This window comes from Odontesthes bonariensis, chromosome 13 (genome assembly GCF_027942865.1).
Source record: "Odontesthes bonariensis isolate fOdoBon6 chromosome 13, fOdoBon6.hap1, whole genome shotgun sequence".
NCBI lineage: Eukaryota > Metazoa > Chordata > Actinopteri > Atheriniformes > Atherinopsidae > Odontesthes > Odontesthes bonariensis.
This window is the reverse complement of record NC_134518.1, coordinates 36,904,129-36,924,300: the sequence shown is the minus strand read 5'-3', so window position 1 is coordinate 36,924,300 and position 20,172 is coordinate 36,904,129. Positions and strand designations below refer to the sequence as shown.

The 20,172-nt window shown below is 39.0% G+C and overlaps 1 protein-coding gene across 1 annotated transcript in view; it reads left to right on the top strand.

Moving 5' to 3' along the window:
* The window catches only part of glra1 (glycine receptor, alpha 1), a 209,729-nt gene that overhangs the window by 33,918 nt on the left and 155,639 nt on the right, over window positions 1–20,172 (top strand). Inside the window, exon 2 of the mRNA XM_075482019.1 lies at window positions 18,932–19,056. Within this exon, the coding sequence (XP_075338134.1) occupies window positions 18,932–19,056 (125 nt within the window). The remainder of the gene's footprint in view (window positions 1–18,931; window positions 19,057–20,172) is intronic.

Genomic DNA, 20,172 nt, shown 5'->3' with positions numbered 1-20,172 from the left:
CGGAGCTACCGACCACCAAGGGGCGGAGCTACCGACCACCAAAGGCCGGAGCTACCGACCACCAAGGGGCGAAGCTACCGACCACCAAGAGGCGGAGCTACCGACCACCAAGGGGCGGAGCTACCGACCACCAAGGGGCAGAGCTACCGACCACCAAGGGGCGGAGCTACCGACCACCAAGGGGCGGAGCTACCGACCACCAAGGGGCGGGGCTACCGACCACCAAAGGCCGGAGCTACCGACCACCAAGGGGCGGAGCAACCGACCACCAAAGGCCGGAGCTACCGACCACCAAGGGGCGGAGCTACCGACCACCAAGGGGCGGAGCTACTGACCACCAAAGGCCGGAGCTACCGACCACCAAGGGGCGGGGCTACCGACCACCAAGGGGCGGAGCTACTGACCACCAAAGGCCGGAGCTACCGACCACCAAGGGGCGGGGCTACCGACCACCAAACACCTCTGTCAGATGTGTTCCTATGGAAACCAGAACAGACCCAGCTGAGGAGAAGGAGCTGAGATGGTTCCAGGAACTGAGGGCCGCGGTCCTTAGTTCCTGTAAAGCCACTTTCGGACTGTAGGATCCTTTGGCAGTTCTAATAACCTTTTAATCCGCGGGGTGCTGTTTTCTTCTTCTTACTTTTACCGGGTTTTGTTTTGTTCTGTTTTGTGGTTGAATGTGGAGCTAAAGTAACACGTTGCTGTGGCAGACGGCTGCGCCGCATCAGTCCCCATCAGGTCCGACTCATGTGGGAATGCAAACTGAAACAGTTCCCCTGGGGAAGGGCAGTTATCAGAACGGAATTCTTAAAAGAAAAATGGCCGACCTTTGTTTGCTGCAGGCCAAACGCTGTGTTGCATTAAGCTGGAAGAATGTTGGTTTCCCCTCTTTTACCCGCTGGTTAAATAACTGAACATGGAGTTTGGCTCTTGAGAAACTGATCAGTATTGTTAGAAAGAGGGCTTCTGAATTTTATGATATTTGAAGGATATTTCTGGAACTGTTGAGGGAGGGAAAATGAGATAAATAAAATTATTTAATTTGTTGTTGGGAGTGCAAGCTGTAACCTACATTTTGAATACTTTTTAAAAAATTATTATTATATTTTTATTTATACATGTGTTTATTTGCTTATTTATTTTTATTATTTTCATTATTTCATATTCATTGCACAGTAATTTGCTGACTAATTACTGCGGTTTATTGTATCTTTTTTAATAATTTAATTATTATTTTCTTTACTGCCATATATTTTGGATGTTTAAATTGTTGGATGTTGTTATATTAACAAGAAAAACCAATAAATATATGTTGAAAAAAGAAGAGAAAAAGAACGGCGTTCTTAGAACTGCTCTGTCCGAATGCGGCTTTGATCAGTGGTTGAACATCACGTTAGTAACAACATATTTAAGGGGCATGCTGTGAGTGCAGACCTCCTGTTTTTGCTGCTCCGCAGCATCTTTTCAGAGAAACTATAAGAGGCAGAAATGATGGATCCACACACAGACTCGGTCGTCCCTCTGCTTAGTCACGCCTTTAATTTGCTTTTTCTGAACATCTGTCCCACATTCCAACTTCTCTGGTTCACCGTCTCAGTGGGAATCATTTCTAATCTGTTCCTCTGTCATGTTTTCAGCCTTTTTTCCTTACTTTGGTACAAAACAATTCAAAGCGCGTCACATAAAATAAAAGCATTGCAGCAGGGAGTGGAAGAAGCATTAAAAATACATAAAAGAATATAAAGAGAAACAAATAAAATCATTTAAATTAAATGAATTTAAAAACCAGCCACAGTCTGGATAAGTTCAAAGATAGCGTGCAGATTTCCTGCATAGACACATGAGAACAGAAATGTCTTTAACCTGGATTTAAAAATGTCTCCATTTGGTGAAAGTTTAATCTCCACTGGCAGTTTGTTCCACTTGTTGGCAGCATAACAGCTAAATGCTGCTTCTCCATGTTTAGTCTGGACTCTGGACTGGACCAGCTGACCTGAGTCCTTGGATCTCAGAGCTCTGCTGTGGTGGAAAATGTTCTGATGTCGCACCTCGGACGTCTCTGACCTGAGGTGTGACACGCTGACTGCGTGCGTTGGCATTTAAAAAGACTGCTGGCCTGTCAAATGGGAGGTCGGCAAATAAAGGTCAGGATTTCAGACTTTTAAAGGCCACAAATGGTTTAAAGTCTCGATGTGTCTGGCTGTTGATTGGCCTAAAGCGTGCCTCCATCAACATCTGCTCCGGATTAAATTAAAAAAGTGATTCTGTGGACTCGGACTGAGTCAAAGTCTATGAAACACAACACGAGACAGTTTGTCATGTTGTTCCCTCCAACTGTGACTGTCCTCTCACTCAGTGGGGTCACATGGCACCGAAAGGAAAGAATAGAATAGAAAAATACTTTATTTATCCCCCAATGGGGGAAATTCAAATTAGTCAAGTAACTCAAAAAATTAAAAATATTTACAATGATTGTATATTAACAACAACAATAATAATACCAACTCTAGTAAAAATACTACTACTAACTAATAATAATAATAATAATAATAATAATAATAATAATAATAATAATAAAAATTAATAAATAAAAAAATAAAAATAAAAATAAAAAAATGGATAGAGTAGATAGGCCCTGAAAGGATAGAATAGAATAGAAAAATACTTTATTCAAATTAAATTAGTCAAGTAGCTCAAAAAATTATTAATATTTACAATGATTGTATATTAACAACAGCAATAATAATACCAATTCTAATAAAAATACTACTACTAACTAATAATAATAATAAATGACTAAATAAATAAATAATAATAACTAAAAAATAGAATAAAAAAAAAAATAATAATAAAAATAAATAAATAAATCCTCATCGGACCGGATTATTGGCTAAATTACAATAAGAATGAGTTTGTAGTGACTGTAATGAACATAATTCACCAAAATCTTCATAGGCAGCATATTTCACATTCTATACTTGTGGTACTTAGTGGTCTTGGCCCCTTTAAGTGGCCGCAATGTTTGATAACGTTTGGTGTTTGGTTTTCCTCAGCCATTTTGGAATGTGTTTTACCTGTTCTGGAGCTTGAATAAGCAGCACGTATCGAGCGTGTATATTCTGTGGAAAATCGCACCTTTCTGGTCTTTTCAATTGCCCACAAGTCGCTACTTATTTGAGCAAGGGTAATTCTCCTTGGATATGTGGCGGTGAATGAATGGGATCAGAGGCACAAAGCGTGTCATACCCCGGTATGATAGGTGGCGCTGTACCCATTCCAGCTGTTGCTAATAGAGCCACTTCCTGTTGACCTCTTCACCACCAACAACAACAACAAACTCAGGCATTGGAGAAAGATGGAGAACGCAGAGCCAGATGAAGCTACGTCCCTCTACATTTGGTCTGTGATGAGCTGCTTGTTGCACAAACTCGATGCCCAACGGAGCATTCTCCATCGCGTTGTTTGTTTCTTTCTGACGGCGACAACAACAGGAATATCGTCTCCTTTGACTTCCGGGTCACGACCCCGGGAAAACATCTGGAGCATGCGCAGAACGCAAAGTCTGATTCACCACGTGCTTCAGCGTCTACAAGCAGGTTTAGAGTGACTTTTAACCCAGTTATCTCGGGGTCTGAATCCCATCCGATCCAGTTCTTAGTCAGATTAAGGTGTCTACATGCACTTAATAACTCAGTCTGATTGTGATTTAGCCAATAATCCGATCCGATCCAGTTCTTAGTCAGATTAAGGTGTCTACATGCCCTTAATAACTCAGTCTGATTGTAATTTAGCCAATAATCCGATCCTTTCAGTGCCATGTGACCCCACTGAGTGTGTCTGAATACATTTTCATTTAGAAAAAGGCTTTAACGTCTTAAAAAGAGTGGAACTTTTTACTCTCAAATACAAAAATCTTGTCTGGCATCAACTGTTCAGAGAGAAAAAGAGACATTCGGAATGCTAAGCAGATAACTTTCAGCCGTCTCTGCAGCATTCATCAAAAGCCGGGACAGCATTCGTAATGTGATGTTCACTTAAACTTTTCAGTCCGATCGTCAACATCATCAGTCACCATGCGTCTAATGTAATTATCTGTGTTATGATTTATGATCCCGACAACATCATCGGCATCACTGTCATCGTTTGGAGAGACTCATCCTTCAGCCGTGGACGCATGGTGAGAAATCCTTGGCTGAGGACTGAATTACCACAGCATCAGTCACAGAAGCCACTGACACTCTTCTGTTGTTGCTGCTGATTACATTTCTTATTTATTGTTGTACCGAGAAAGAAATTGCTATTTCGTGCTGGATTTAGCAATTATCTAAGCTATTATTTTGTTTGTACATCTGTTTTATGGACAGAATTCTGCTAATAATTTCTTTTTTTTTTATCATAAGAGCCAGCTGGGATGGTTGAAATCAGATTTTATAGGCAAGGCAGGTTTATTTGTACGGCACAATTCAACAACAAGGTGATTCAAAGTGCTTTACAGAGACATTAAAACAGTAGAAATAAAAAGCATGATTTAAATTTTAAACAAAAAAGAAAGAAATAAGAACAATAGATAAAATCAGATAGAATCAGTAGTTATAAACAGGGATTTCTGGACTGTGAGACCAATCTGGTATTAATGCCCCCCAAACTGTTATTATAGTAATATGGAGCTGGATTAACCTGGTCTAGAGCAGCCAAAAATTGTACTCGAGTAAAAGTACTGTTACTTCAGAATAATATGACTCAAGTAAAAGTAAAAAGTATTTATCCAAATAATTACTTGAGTAAGAGTAAAAAAGTGCTCGGTGAAAAAACTACTCGAGTACTGAGTAACTGTTGAGTAACGTCTGATTTATTTGTTAACACAAGCATTCAATCAGACAGACAAAAATACTAAATAATCATCTTTAGGCCAATTAGAGTTCATCCAATTGATAAAATACATTTTAATTAGTTAATTAATTACAAAATAGCTTAAATTAAAATAATCCAGGTAAATTCAAGAACTTCAATAAAAAATAAAAGAGACTTAGGAAATGTTTAAAACATATGTAACCCATATGTAACCTAAAAAACAAACATTCACCTATCCATGGGGGAAAACGAGTTTAGGAAACTTAGCGCTACATGTTTCCTCAAGTTAGATGTTGAGTTTCTGCTGAAATGTGCGTTTGTTTTGGTTGCCACAGAAGACACATAATGTAGCTGCTGTTTCTCACTCTTTGTAAGGTAAACATGCTTTCAGTATGAGGCCTCGTCTGCGTCTTCATTTCCCACCGTTGGTTCTGACATTTTTCATCTGTTTCTTTCTTTGTTTGCTACGACTGCTAATGCTAAAGCTAACCCGTCCCGCCGCTGAGATCGAGTACGGTCACGTGAGCAGACTGCACGGCTGCGTCTGATTGGTGGAACACAGTCAGGTGGTAGAGCCTTTGGCGGAAGTCTCTCTCTCTGTCGGAATAAAACATTAAAATGAGGCGTACGCGGGGGGATAAAAATAATGAGGCGTAGAATACCAAAGAGGTAAGAAGAAAAGTAACCAGCTCATTGTAGCCTAATGTAGCGGAGTAAGAGGACAGCTTCTGCTGCACACATCTACTCAAGGAAAAGTAAAAAGTATAGAGATTTAAAACTACTCCTAGAAGTATAATGTTTTCAAAAACTTACTCAAGTTAATGTAACTCGTTACTACCCACCTCTGTGGACTTAGATTCTTTCTAAGTCTGGTTTAGACACTATTCCTTTGATTCTGCCAATGTTTTTTAGATGGTAAAAAGCTGCTGATGTTACTGATTTAATGTGGTTGTTAAAGTTCAGAGTCCAATATTATTATTATTATTATTGTTATATATAAATATATTTATTAATATTATATTAATATTATTAGATTTCTAACCTGATTATTAGGTTTTAGAGAGAGAGTCTCGAGGTGTCTGATGACACAACAGAGGAAGGCGACGCTCCCTCATGGACTGATGTTTACGTCCAACAGGCCTCACGAATAGATAAATGGTTAAACCATCGGTGTTGGATTTGTTGATTTGTAGACTGTAGCGAGATGCTGAAGGTCGACGTCAGAGCTGAGTGAGATGGAAGGAAAAGCTCATCGTGGTAAAACTGTGATGCTTTCTGCCGTGCATCAGTGTTGCTGCTGCTCTGAGGTCGGACTGATAATTAAACAAGTGAACAAACTATTCTTCTAAAAGGTCCATTTACTTTCTTTCTTTCTTTCTCATTTCATGTTCAGCTTGTTTGTTTTCTTCATGATTAATCAACCATTCAGTGTTAACATGTTCCATCATTGTCACTCATGGAAGGATCATCATGCTGTCATTCTCAGCATAATGTTGTTGTTAGCGTTTAAAGCCGTGAGCTGACGGAGGCTGGAGATCTGTATCCTGATGAGGGTTATGTGTGTGCAGTTTACAAGCTTATATGTAATCTGATGAGGTGTGGTTATGTTTTATATTAATTTGGTTAACAGCAAAACTGCAGTTACAGATCCTTCTTCTCACATGAATAGGCACAATTAATTAATCCATCTTCCGTATATACATATATGTGTATATATATATATATATATATATCTACAGATATATATACAGATTTGACGCGTCAATCACCAGTTAACGTTAATTCCTCCTAACGCCATTCATTTTTGACGCTATACTGACGTAGGGGCACGTTCTCTAAAAATGACCGTTGGTCCGCTCCGTAGTTTGTCCAACCAGGAAGTGATTTAGCTTTTCTCCTGTGGACGGCTAGCTAACTTGGATAAAGAAAAAGGGTCTTTTTTAACGGCGGTTCATCTTTAAAAGCCTGCCTGGTGGTTTTTCTCGACGGGGCCAAAGTTTTTCTGCCGTTACTGTCGGTTTGAACCGAGTTATTATCACCGGAGAAAAAAAAATTAAATATCAGCTGCTAGCTAAACACGGCTAATACAGAGAGCCCCACTCCCTCTCACCTCAGGCAGTTTGTAACGGAGACACCTGGAGGACTCTATCTTTAGCAGGTCAGACACAATGTGTGAAGTTATTTTCTTAAAGTGTGAATGTTACAGAGGAAATAATGTTCCGTCCAGGTCAGTATTTATCAGGACAATCAGTTTCTGGTTGTTAATTTAAAGATAAAATGCATTTGCATAAATAATACGTATTTAACTGCCACCATGTTGATAAGAGTATTAAAAATATATATTTATGCTGCATTTACAACCAATTAAAAGTAGGGCTGGGCAACGATTAAAATGTTTAATCTAATTAATCACATGATTTCCCTGATTAATCACGATTAATCTCATTTGTACGCAGAATCCAAAAATGAATCCAAAAGTAGCGTATAGCTTTTAGCATTTAGCTTTATTTTAAATGTGCTGCCATATGAATGAAAGTGCCATAACATTTGTTGTGCAAACACACTTTTAACATCAGCATCTTTCTGTAGTTTTTATGTAGAAGCCTCGCTCCACTGTCTGTTTCCTTGAATGACTTGCTGCTATCAGTTGTGTGTTTTGCCTTTAAGTGATATTTTAGACTGGAACTACTACGCTGAGAAGACAATTCAACTTGGCAGTGTTTACAGATGACTTTGGTTCTGTCGACTCCGCCGTCTGGAAGAACTTTAAAATGAAAATGGCCGAGTAAAAGTTCCGTACCCTTCTCCACGGCTGTGTTCGAAGCCGCATACTGCATACTGCATACTACATACTGCATACTACATACTACATACTTGCATACTACATACTACATACTCATCGATCAGACCGTATGCAGAGCGTTTACCCACAATGCATTTCGCTCCTGCCCGAGCCGAAATCAGCCGGCCTGAAGCTGATTTCTCTTAAGCTCTAAACTCTGTAAACTTTAGCAACATTTGAAACATTTTCAGGCGAGAAAGTAGTCGTTTAGATCCCCAACGTGTTGAAAACCTGACAAAATACCGGCTGTTTACAATTTTGTTCCCACGAACCCGTTGCGTTTTATCATAGGGAAAGCCATTACCATACAATTGGTGCTTTTGTTTTGAAAACAGGAAGTGAACCTACCCTCGTTGTAGCTAGCTTGAAACTGCCGTTTTGACAGGAAATGACAATCGGCGACGTCACGTTACGTTGCATCTTGGGTAGTTTGAGTATGAGTAGTAACCTCATGATGCATACCCAACATTTAGGAGAATCTAGTATGCATCCGGGAACTTCTCGCTTACTCAAACTCGCATACTAACTCAGAAAGTTAGTAGGAGTAGTAGGAGAAGTATGTGGTTTAGAACCCAGCCCATGTTTGGTGGATCCGCCGATTACTTTCTTTTCTGGTTCGGCAACAGACTTTTACAAAATAAATAATAAAACCTGCGCTAATAAAATATTTGTCAACGTTAAATAATAACGATTTAACTCGCCCAGCCCTAGTTAAAATATAGATTAAAACATCTATTTTGTGATAAATCCCAAGTTAACTCAAATCAAAATCAAATCAAATTTATTTGTATAGCACATTTCATGTACAAAACAATTCAAAGTTAACTATGGGCAATTGATTTATCGCATTTGAATATTTTAATAGGCAAGGCAATTTTATTTATAGAGCACAATTCATACACAGGGCAATTCAAAGTGCTTCACAGCTACATAAAATCACAAGAAGGCAATAAAACCATTAAAAAGGAATAAAAAATAAAAGAAAGAAAATAAAAACCCATTAAAATAATCTTTAAGTAATTGAAAAGTGAAGAGTGCAGATAAAATACTTTCAGGTGTCATATGCACAGCTAAATAGAACTGTTTTCAGCCTGGATTTAAACATTGTCAGAGTTGAGGCCTGTCTCACATCTTCTGGAAGGCTGTTCCAGATTTTAGGGGCATAAAACTGAAACGCAGCCTCACCTTGTTTAGTCCTGACTCTGGGCCCCAGCAGGAGACCCCTCCCTGGGGCAGGAGACCCCTCCCTGAGGCAGGAGACCCCTCCCTGGGGCAGGAGACCCCTCCCTGGGGCAGGAGACCCCTCCCTGGGGCAGCAGACCCCTCCCTGGGGCAGCAGACCCCTCCCTGAGGTTCTCAGAGCCCGAGTTGGTTCATATGGCTCTAACATGTCAGAGATGTACTTTGGCGCTTGACCATGAAGAGACTTGTACACGAGCAGAGCTGTTTTAAAGTCTATTCTCTGAGCGACAGGAAGCCAGTGCAGAGACCTGAGCACTGGACTAATATGGTCGTATTTCCTGGTTCTAGTCAGGACTCGAGCAGCATAGATTGACAGCAGTTATATTTATGTATGTGTGTGTATGTATGACCGTGTTAGATGGAAAGTCCTGCCTCAGGGTGCCTTTACTTTAGTCTTAATGCACACCTATGCCCTGTGAACAGGCTCCAACAAGGGATTTGTCCCTTTTTTTTAATCTTGTTTTCCAATCACGGCTCCTCCATAATTCCCATGTTCGCCCCCACCAGATTGTGATGCTGAGCAGCAGCTTCCTGATAAGGCGACGCTGCTGTCTGCGTGGCGTGTTCTGGAACTACTAATGGTGCTATTTATCATGCCATATGGCTCGATTTGCCACACTGAAAGTCACGCTTTGCAGTTTTACATTTAGAAGGTTAAAACTTAAACGCGATCGGCTGTATCGTGTGTCACTTTAATTTATGTGAGATTAATGCAGCGGCCGTGCCCAGCTTATCGCTGCATAATCATCATTCTTACATTTAACTTCCATAAAAGTCTGCGTGTTGCTGCAGGTGCAACGTCCTCTACGCCCGTTTGAAGACCACTGAATCATTTAGCTCTTGGTCGTGATTGGTCTGGTGTCTGTTCTTCCACTCTGTGGCCTGAAAGGAACCTTCTCGGGGAAATAATTTGGGGTGTATTCAATCATTGATTCCTTGAGTCCTGACGGCTGTGACCAGCTGCCGCTTCACTTGACGTCTGAGTGCTGCAAAGTGAAAATGTTCCGGCTCCGAAAATGAATTATTTATCAGAAACATAATCTGCAAACTTCTCTTTCTCTCTGTGATAGTTTGGATCCGGCGGATCCCAAAATGTGGCGAGTGTGTCAGAAAAAAATCTTAAATCTTGTTTTATGAGTCATGCTTTTGGCTCAAATGTTCAAAGAGGTTTTTGATCAGTTAAGTGAACGACACGGACTCGTGTGCCAGCTGAGTCTGAAATAAGCAACGGACCACTCATTGCAATAATGTGCTTTCATATTGATTGAACATTTGTCACATCGAGTTTCTTTAATTTTGTATTCTTAGACATCACTACATGCTACTCTGCTGCCGTTACCAAACAGAACTGTTTTGCACCATTCCTCTGCCTTCTTAATTCTCCATCCTACAATGCACTTTACTTACTTTAAATGCCTATTTTATGTTAAGCTATGCCTAGTTTTTCACCATATGTCTATTTAATGGTTAGCTATGTGTCATTTTTTTAGCATATGTCTTTGTCTTCACCGTGGGAAACGTAATTTCGATTGCTTTGTATGTCTGGTACATGTGAAGAATTGACAATAAAGCTGAATTGAATTGAATTTAAATGAATTGAATTTAATTGAAAAGCTTTCCCTGCCTCTTTTCAAACATTTGTACATGGGTGCAGAATCGACTTCCACCTGGTTTCCAGGGTTTTAAATACTGCTGTTCTGTCGTGAATAGCATCTCCAAGGTGGGCACGAGGTGTTTTTTAGTGTCGGTATCGTGGACAGTTGCAACGTTGGACTTAATGAGTGATTTTGTTAGGTTCAGGCACGGAAACCACATGTTAAGGTTTTGGTTTGGTTGTTTTGTATGAGCCACTCGGGGGAGCAGCTACCTAGGAATGGTATATTGTTTTCAGCACCAGCTATTTATCAAATCAAATCAAATCAGATTTATCTGTAGCACATTTCATGTACAAAACAGTTCAAAGTGCTTTACATAAATTAAAAGCTTTGCAGCAGGGAGTGGAAGAAGCATTGAAAATACATAAAAGAATATGATAATAAAATAATTTAAATGATTAAAAACAAGCAACAGTCCAGACAAGTTCAAAGATAGCGTGCAGATTTCATGCATAGACACATGAGAACAGAAATGTTTTTAACCTGGATTTAAAAATGTCTCCATTTGGTGAAAGTTTAATCTCCACTGGCAGTTTGTTCCACTTGTTTGCAGCATAACAGCTAAATGCTGCTTCTCCAGGTTTAGTCTGGACTCTGGAGGATGAGGTCATTCTAACTCTAACCACGAGTTTCCAGCCATTCGCCGGTGTTGTGAAGTGAAAGGACGGTGAAAAATGTGTGGAATGGGTCCTGAACTGTGCTCCCTGGTCTGGGAGGAAGTGAAATAACTACATAGATAAGTTCTTTATTTATCCCAATTTGGGAAATTATTGTGTTGCAACAGCGTACAGTATCAAAGATATGTAAACAATTAAAGGAAAAACAAGGAAATAGAATAGAATAAATATCTGCCATAAACAAATCTACAGTATGAAGAGTAGGGTAAATAATTATAATAGTAATAATAATAATACTAATAATAAACATCAGTAAACTAAATAAAAACAGATTTGTACATTTAATAATAAAGGTAAAAATAAATTTGACTGAGCAGACTGAACCAATAAGAAACATGGGGTATATGGATAATTTACATTATATGGTACTATGATGAAATTTGTGCAAATGTTATTAGTGCAAAATGAGCAGTTGTTGCATATTGTCATTGTTATTGTAACTACTCCGATCCCTTCTTAGTTTGGGCCGCAGTTCTGTTGTGAGACTTTGGACCACGACATTCAGCATCGGTGTCGTCACAAAGCAGGCTGTTCAACATTAGCTCTGTGATTAGCCGTAAGTTAGCAAGAAGTTTTGTGCTGTGGACCGTTGGCGTTGGGAGAAGTTGGGTTTATCAGGTGTGTGAGGTGAACAGCACCGGGCGTCATGATGGATTTTCAAGGATCCAGTATGATAGCCGCAGTTTGAGTTCCTTACGGCTGCCTGCACAGTAACTCAGTGAGTTTCTATTTATTCTTTTTCTTTTCTTCGCTGCCGTGGCGATGATGGGAGTCACTGACTGATGCCTCCATCAGCCTCTTTCTTCCTTTGTGGACAAATCATTTCAAGCATTTAAAAACCCGAGAATGGCAGATCATGATGAATGCAGCACGATGCTGAACGTGCACATCATGACTTCTTGAGATGTTTTGTTCTAAGGAAGTGAAGGAAAGCTCAGTAAATGTATATTTTTTTTACATATTTAAGAATCGCAGTGATTTAAAGACTAAATAAGACGACATAACAGCAGCTGCAGCGTTTACAGTTTGCCTGCACATCACTTCTGTCTTAAATACGGACTCAAAAAGCTCAAAAGTATCATCAAAATGCTGCCGAGTTTGTTGTTTTATCAGTGAAAAAGTCGGTTGTTAAAAGAGTTTAAAGTGAGTTTAGTTGCATCTGATGTTACTGATAACAAAAAACAACAAAAATTTGGTTTTATTCCCATTCAAATTGTCCTGATTTAGAAGACAAACTGATTTATTATGTAGAAGCAGATTAACTTCCTTTATTCAGCAGCTGATCGTTAACCAACACAGAGATGCTGGAGCTCTTCCTGCGTCGCCTTTGTGAACAAAGCTCATTGTTGAGCTGGAGTTTGATTAAATGGGTCACTAGAGAAGGTTATTTATAGCCCAGATCACACTGCTGCATGTTCTCTCTGCAGGCCAAAAGGAAGTGATGCAATGAAACACAAACTGCACAACAAGTGGCTGCTAATGCTCGTCAGCTGCGAAGGCCTTTCAGTCTTTAGGAATATTTCTGCAGCCCGTAATAAAAGCTGCATCATGATCTGATCTGTTGCTGGGTTCAGAAAACGTACCTAAATAACACCGATGTGTCAGATTTATCTCAGATAAACCAAAGAGAGCTTCGTGTTGCTGATGGTGAAAATGATGCCGCTTTAAATCTGGCTTCCTTTGATTGGTTTTAAAGCAGCAGCGTTATCTTCTCTCTCCTGTGGAGTCCCTCAAGGATCTATTCTTGGCCCTATCCTCTTCTCATTGTACGTGCTACCACTTGGGTCAATTATTGCCAGGCACAACCTTTCTTTCCACTGTTATGCAGACAATTTACAAATCTATCTACCATTGAAGCCTGATGGTAACAGTGCACAATGTTCTTTGTTTATTTAGGATCGCTTTTAATACCCAGTAGTATGATGACACTTTTATCTTATTTTATCTTATTTGATTTTGTTGTATTTTATTGCTTTCACTGTTCTTTTATTGTTTTTATTTGTGTTTACTTCTTCTTCTCTTTAGGCAAGGCAATTTTATTTATAGAGCACAATTCATACACAGGGCAATTCAAAGTGCTTCACAGCTACACAAGAAGGCAATAAAATCATTAAAAAGAAATTAAAAAATTAAATAAAGAAATTTAAAAAAAAATAATAATAATAATTAAAAACCCATTAAAATAATCATTAGTTACTTAAAAAGCAAAGAGTGCAGATAAAATACTTTCAGGTGTCACATGCACAGCTAAATAGAACTGTTTTCAGCCTGGATTTAAACATTGTCAGAGCTGAGGCCTGTCTCACATCTTCTGGAAGACTGTTCCAGATGTTAGGAGCATAAAACTGAAACGCAGCCTCAGCTTGTTTAGTCCTGACTCTACTTATTACCTGCTGTAAAGCACTTTGATACACCGTAAGGATTGTCTGTAAAGGGCTGTATAAATAAAGTACATTTACATTTATATTATGGAGGATGACCATTGGTCAGTTTGGAGACGCTCGAGCATCTTTGAACAGCTCGACTTTTAAAAAAATAATTTTTTATATATATGTTTATTAAATTTTAAAAAGACAAAAACAGAAATACACACATTTGGCTCACATACACATCCAAATTCAGATTTAAATTTATACAGGCGAGAGGTTCAGGAGTCATCCCGTGTGAATAAGATAAACCAGGTGTGCACTGCCATGCATGATACAGTCACATGATCAAAGAAAGGTACACAGAAACAAAAACACATCAATTAAATGGTTGGGTGGCATTTAGCAGAGCATTCTAAGCTATGATACAATGAGATATTCAAACCAATATATGACAGAAAGAGTCCCCGTGTTTTACAGAAAGCATCTTTGCTGTAATTTACCCATCAGATAGTCCAAAGCAACATATTCCAGTATCCCCCTGTGCCACTGAGCCTCAGATGGGGCTTTATCCCTTACCCAAATTCAAAAGAATACACTTTCCAGCACAGAAAGCAAGCGTTTGGTGAAGTTTTCTCTTAAATCTGTCAGTAATGGACAAAGCAGCAGATATGAGGGGTCATTATTTCTATTAGTGGACAGAATCTTATTCATTTCTTGCTCAATGACCCACCAGAACTGCTGTACTTTTCCCACAGTGCCACAAACAATGTGTAAGATAACGGTTTCTGTTTTCCACTCGGGGCACAGCGGAGATGAGTTAGGGTTGGACTTACTGTATGATGTTGAGAGGGAGATATGTGGGCCCTACACTGGAAAAAATCAAAGTCTTACCAAGTATATTTGTCTCATTTCTCGTCAAAATATCTCATTACACTTAATATAAGACACAACTGCCTAACAAGCACCATTTCAGCCAGATATAGGGACTTGTTGGAAGACAATACATCTGGAATATCTTGTAAAATGAAAAAGTCTTGAAAACAAATTGTTTTGAGTCACATATCATATGAAACAAGCTTTTTTTTTTAACATTTGAAGAGGTTTTTAAGCTAATTTCAAGATCACTTTTATCTCAAAAGTCCTAAATATCACATCTTATTTCAAGAAATCTTGACAAGCTGATTTTCACTAGTTCCATTGGCAGATTTTTTTGCTTATTTCAAGCAAAAACGTCTTTAATTTGTTGTTTTTTTACTTATTTTTGGAGGGGCATTTTTTCCAGTGTGTGCAGGAGCTTTAGTTGCACGGCTCTCACTTGATTGCATACACTCAACGTTTTGGCATTCTTCCACACATCGTTCCAGCCTTCATCCGTTATCTTAACATTGAGTTATTTTTCCCAGAAGCTTTTCAGGGAAATAACAGCTCGACTTTCTTATAAAAGTGAACCTTTTTTCAATGGAAACGGTTTCTTTAGTTATAAAAAACTAAAACTAAGAATATTATGGGGGGGATCCAAAGATCCGGGTCGAGGCTTTAGGTTGGAACAGCTTATCTCAGGACATTAACACACAGAAGCAGGAGTCGAATGAACCCAGTTTAACATTTACTGTTCAGTGCTTATCAGGTCAAATGTTTTACAGCCGGGGTCAGTTCTGTGTGTTAGGACTGTTTCCATGTAGTTTTCTTAATGCATCTTTTATCTAAGATATTAAATCTGTCACTTTTAACATCTGGTGCCAACAGGAGTACATTTATAGCGTGCATTCACATCTTCGCTGTCATTTTATCCCATTTCGTTCTTAATATTAATAAAGTAAGACGGCTCTGAGGATGCTTCCCCTTCAGAGTTCAGCTGGGACTCTCTGATCTGCAGAGACCGATGTTGACATCAGAATTCCTCAGAAAAGTCCTCAGATGCAGGAGAAAGGCCATCTCTTCCAGGAGCTTGGAATTAATTCCTTTTTGCGTCACTCAAACTCTCCTGTTTCTTTTACTTCTCATCAGGCTCGATGCCAGAGTAGGACAGGGTGCTGAACAGCTGATCTGAAGCACCGGAGCCTGCTCACCTGAGGCGGCTCCGGTGCTGATTCAGAGTCTCTTTGGAGTTCAACCACCTTCGTTACTATTGGCCTGAAAAAAGGGTTCCAGATCTTTGCTGGTTTAGATCTGCTGTCAGGACTGGTTATGCCTAGGGCTGTAGATACACTAATCTCACGATGCGATATTTTTCGATACGATTTGATACCATTCGATGCGATATGATTTGATACGACTTGATACGATTTGATACGATTTGATACGATTCAATTCGAAACGATACGATTCAATTCGAAACGATATGATTCGATACGATTTGATACCATTCGATACAATACGATTCAATACGATTTGATACCATACGATTTGAAATGATACGATGCGATTTGATACGATTCGATGCGATATGATTCGATACGATTTGATACGATTCAATTCGAAACGATACGATATGATACCATACGATGCGATTCGATACGATTTGATACGATACGATTTGATACCATTCGATACGATTCGATGCGATACGATTCGATTCGATGTGATACTATTCGATGCGATATGATTCGATGCGATATGATTCGATGCGATACGATTCGATACCATTCGATACCATTTGATGCGATACGATTTGATACGATTTGATACGATTCAATTCGAAACGATACCATTCGATGCGATTCGATACGATACGATTCGATACCATTCGATACCATTCGATGCGATACGATTTGATACCATTTGATACGATTCAATTCGAAACGATACGATTCGATGCGATACGATTCGATACCATTCGATACGATTCGATGCGATTCAATGCGATATGACACGATACAATTCGATGCGATACGATTCGATACCATTCGATACGATTCGATGCGATTCAATGCGATATGACACGATACAATTCGATGCGATACGATACGATTTGATATCATTTGATACGATTCAATTCGAAACGATGCGATGCGATACGATTCGATGCGATACGATTTGATACGATACAATTCTAAACGATTCGATACACTTACATCATTTTCTGGGGGAAAAAAGGGACAATGTGATTTGACCTGAATTGTCGCTGATTGGACCGGTGGTCCGACCTTTGACCCGGAAAGACAACACATCCAGACAAACAGAAACAAACGAACATGTCACAAACGTGAGAGCTGTGCACTTTATACAACATTTTTCTCAACTAATTTATCACTGTTTTGTAGAATATGACCCCCTGGCATTGTGTTGTATTACCTTAATGTTCTGTGTTTTAAATAAAGTTTGCTTTAAAATAAATAAAATAAAATAAATAAATAAAAATCGATACTTTATCGGGAAACGAAATATCGATATATATCGTAGTATTGATAAAATTGCTCAGCTCTAATCCCGGGTATACCTGAGTCCACCAGCTCTGATCTAACTGTGGGGGGGGGGGGGGGGGGTGTTTTATCCACTGACGGAGGGAGAGAAGTTGTACTTTATCTCTGTGGGCTGAAGCCCTGCTGGTGATATGACTTTATGCAGAAAACATCTGAGTGCGATGAGCTTAAAGGGGTAAGAAGTTCAGCTGTGCAAACACTGCGGCCTCATTGTAAAATCAATGTTGGGCTCAGCAGGACACGGAGCTGGTTAAGTGAATTAAAGCATTAGTTTGAATAACTTCATCCAGAATACCGCTAATGCATTAAACTCACAGTCTGTAAAAGTTCCCTTTTAATTATTGTGTTTTTAATTAAATTAGATAAAACTAAATCAAATGTAATGACATTACTTTTGTCCTGTTTGAAGCTTTGATGTGGCTGCGCTCGCTCTGCCAATAAAGGCTCCAAACTGCATTAGAATGAAGGCCATTCAGGGAGTGATACCTGCAAAATCACCCCTCGCTTCTTCCTCTTTGTTCAAATTAATGGGAAAATCCTCCTGCTCAACAGTCCATCACACAGGTGCATTTAAATCTCTTTAATATATTTAAATCTATTCATTCAGTGGAACACTCAAAGAAAATATGTAAATTTTTGTAATGCTGCGAGCAAAAAGAAAGAGTTTCCTGCATCTGAAGTGATCCTTTTTGTTCCTTAAATCCTTAAATGTCACGTTTACCTGCTGCCGCCGGACCTCCGGTGGTCTCGGCTTGTAAAACATGACGAAATGTTTGACTGATGCGGCTTCAGACGGTTTCAGTTCCACGATTGAATCTCTTTAAATGTCCGATGAAAGATTGTAAAGCTCAAGGACTTTTTCTGTGTAAGCTGAAGCTCTTTTCCCTCCATAAAACTGGGTATAAATTAAGATTATAGACATTTATAATGAGAATTTCCCATTTATTTGATTAAATATTTGAGTATATTTGTAATTGTGTTGTGTCCAGACTAAAAGCTAGTTTTTATATTTTTTTATCTACTCGTATAAATATTGGGTTTGAAAAGTGACGGATTCGTGGATATTTTGAGTCATTTTTCATGTTGGAAATCAAAAATGAAAATGATGCTTTGTGGCAGTTGGATTGTAAATATTTGTATTGTGTATTTAAATGAAAGCCTTATTTATTAACTGCAGTTTTGAGTCATTTCCATCTTTAATCACAGTTCTGAGGTGTAAGAATTCACTTTTACACGGAGGAATGCTGTCATCTTAATTAAAAATGGTCATTTATTGGCATGTAAACTGGGTTAAACATGCATGTATAAATATATCTATAGATATATTTGAATATAAAAGATAAACAGATGTTAATTCAGTTAAATATTTGAGTATATTTTGTAATTGTGTTGTTTCCAGACTAAAAGCTAGTTTTTTTATATGTACTCGTTGTATAAATAGTGGGTTTGAAAAGTGACATTTGTGTCAATATTCGTGGATATTTTGAGTCATTTTTCATGTTGAAAATCAAAAATGAAAACAATGCTTTGTGGCAGTTGGATTGAAAATATTTGCATGATGTATTTAAATGAAAGCCTTATTTATTAACTGCAGTTTGGAGTCTTTAATCACAGTTCTGAGGTGTAAGAATTCACTTTTACACGGAGGAATGCTGTCATCTTAATTAAAAATGGTCATTTATTGGCATGTAAACTGGGTTAAATATGCATATATAAATATATCTATAGATATATTTGAATATAAAAGATAAGCAGCTGTTTATTCAGTTAAATATCCAGCGTAACGAGTCATATTTGTGGTCGTAAAAAGTCCTTTTTTTGTCTTCCTGTGCGACATTCTGTCTGTAATGAAATGCGACTTTCTCTCTTCCAGCTTGGCGGCATCCAAAGAAGCGGCGGCGAGGAAGGCTGCCACCCCGATGCCGCCGTCCGAGTTTCTGGATAAACTTATGGGTAAAGTTTCGGGTTATGACGCCAGAATCCGGCCAAACTTTAAAGGTAGGAGTTCCCACCAAGACTCAGTGGGATAAAGCAGGAATGTAGCCAAACGTTACCCAGAAAACGCTGGTTGTTCATGTCATTAACGCCTGTTTTTTACCCAGATTATTCCCAGAGAAAGGTTTGTATTCATTCAGTCTGTCTTATGAATGTTGATGAAATTCTGTTGTGTGTCTTTTTGGTTGTTCTCAATCTCTTGATCTCTTTTATTTGCCCTTTACAGTGATGAACAAAGGTAATTTTGCCCATTGCTCAGCTTTAATAAAGACTGTAGAATTAAGCCTGTTTCGGGTGTTTAGACCCCCAAAGCCTGTTTTTCCTTTTCCTTTTCCTTTCTTTTCTTAACATAAGTCCCTTTGCCTGTACTTCTGGCCAGAATAAATCGGCAAAACAAGCTTCCCATAAAGATATTTTAGGATCTCTGGTGATTGTGATGCTAGCTGGCTACATTCCTTGGTATCCACACAGTATCCTGAGTGCTTGTTTTGGTGGTCAAGGTAATGCGCCTCCCCGCTGCCAGCGTGCTGCCAAACAGAATGTCTAATGCTGATGCTGATGGCGGCGATGACCGTGTGATATTCGGTGGCCTCTCCCTGAATGTTAGCCCCCATAAAGACACATGTCAGAGGTTTCTATGTAGCGCTCTCGCATCAGGAACACGTTCTGGACTCTTTTTTTGTTTTACTGACATTACAGAACTGAGGCAACCCTTCATATTTAATGAAAATGTTTGAAATTACGCAGCATCTTGCAGAAAAAAAGGGGTTTCAGAATAACCGGAAGAGAGCTCTGAAAACGCTTTGCAAAGCAAACTTTGAACATTTCTGTTGCTGTTTGTCATTTTTTTGCACAAAGAACCTGGACCTGTGTGATTCCCCTCATCCATCAGCGTAATGGTCTCCCACATCATTTGCTCAGATTTCCCATCTTTGTTCGGTTTTTATCCCGTAGAAGTTGCCTTTTATCATACGTGCTAACTGACGTCTTCGCCTTGTAAACGGCTGCAGTTCTGCTGCTTAGATATGAATATGGGTTAATTCGTTTGGAATGGGGGTGCGTTTCCCCTCTGAGTTTGGATGAGATTCATCAGAAATCACTCTGCAGCTGCGGCGTTTG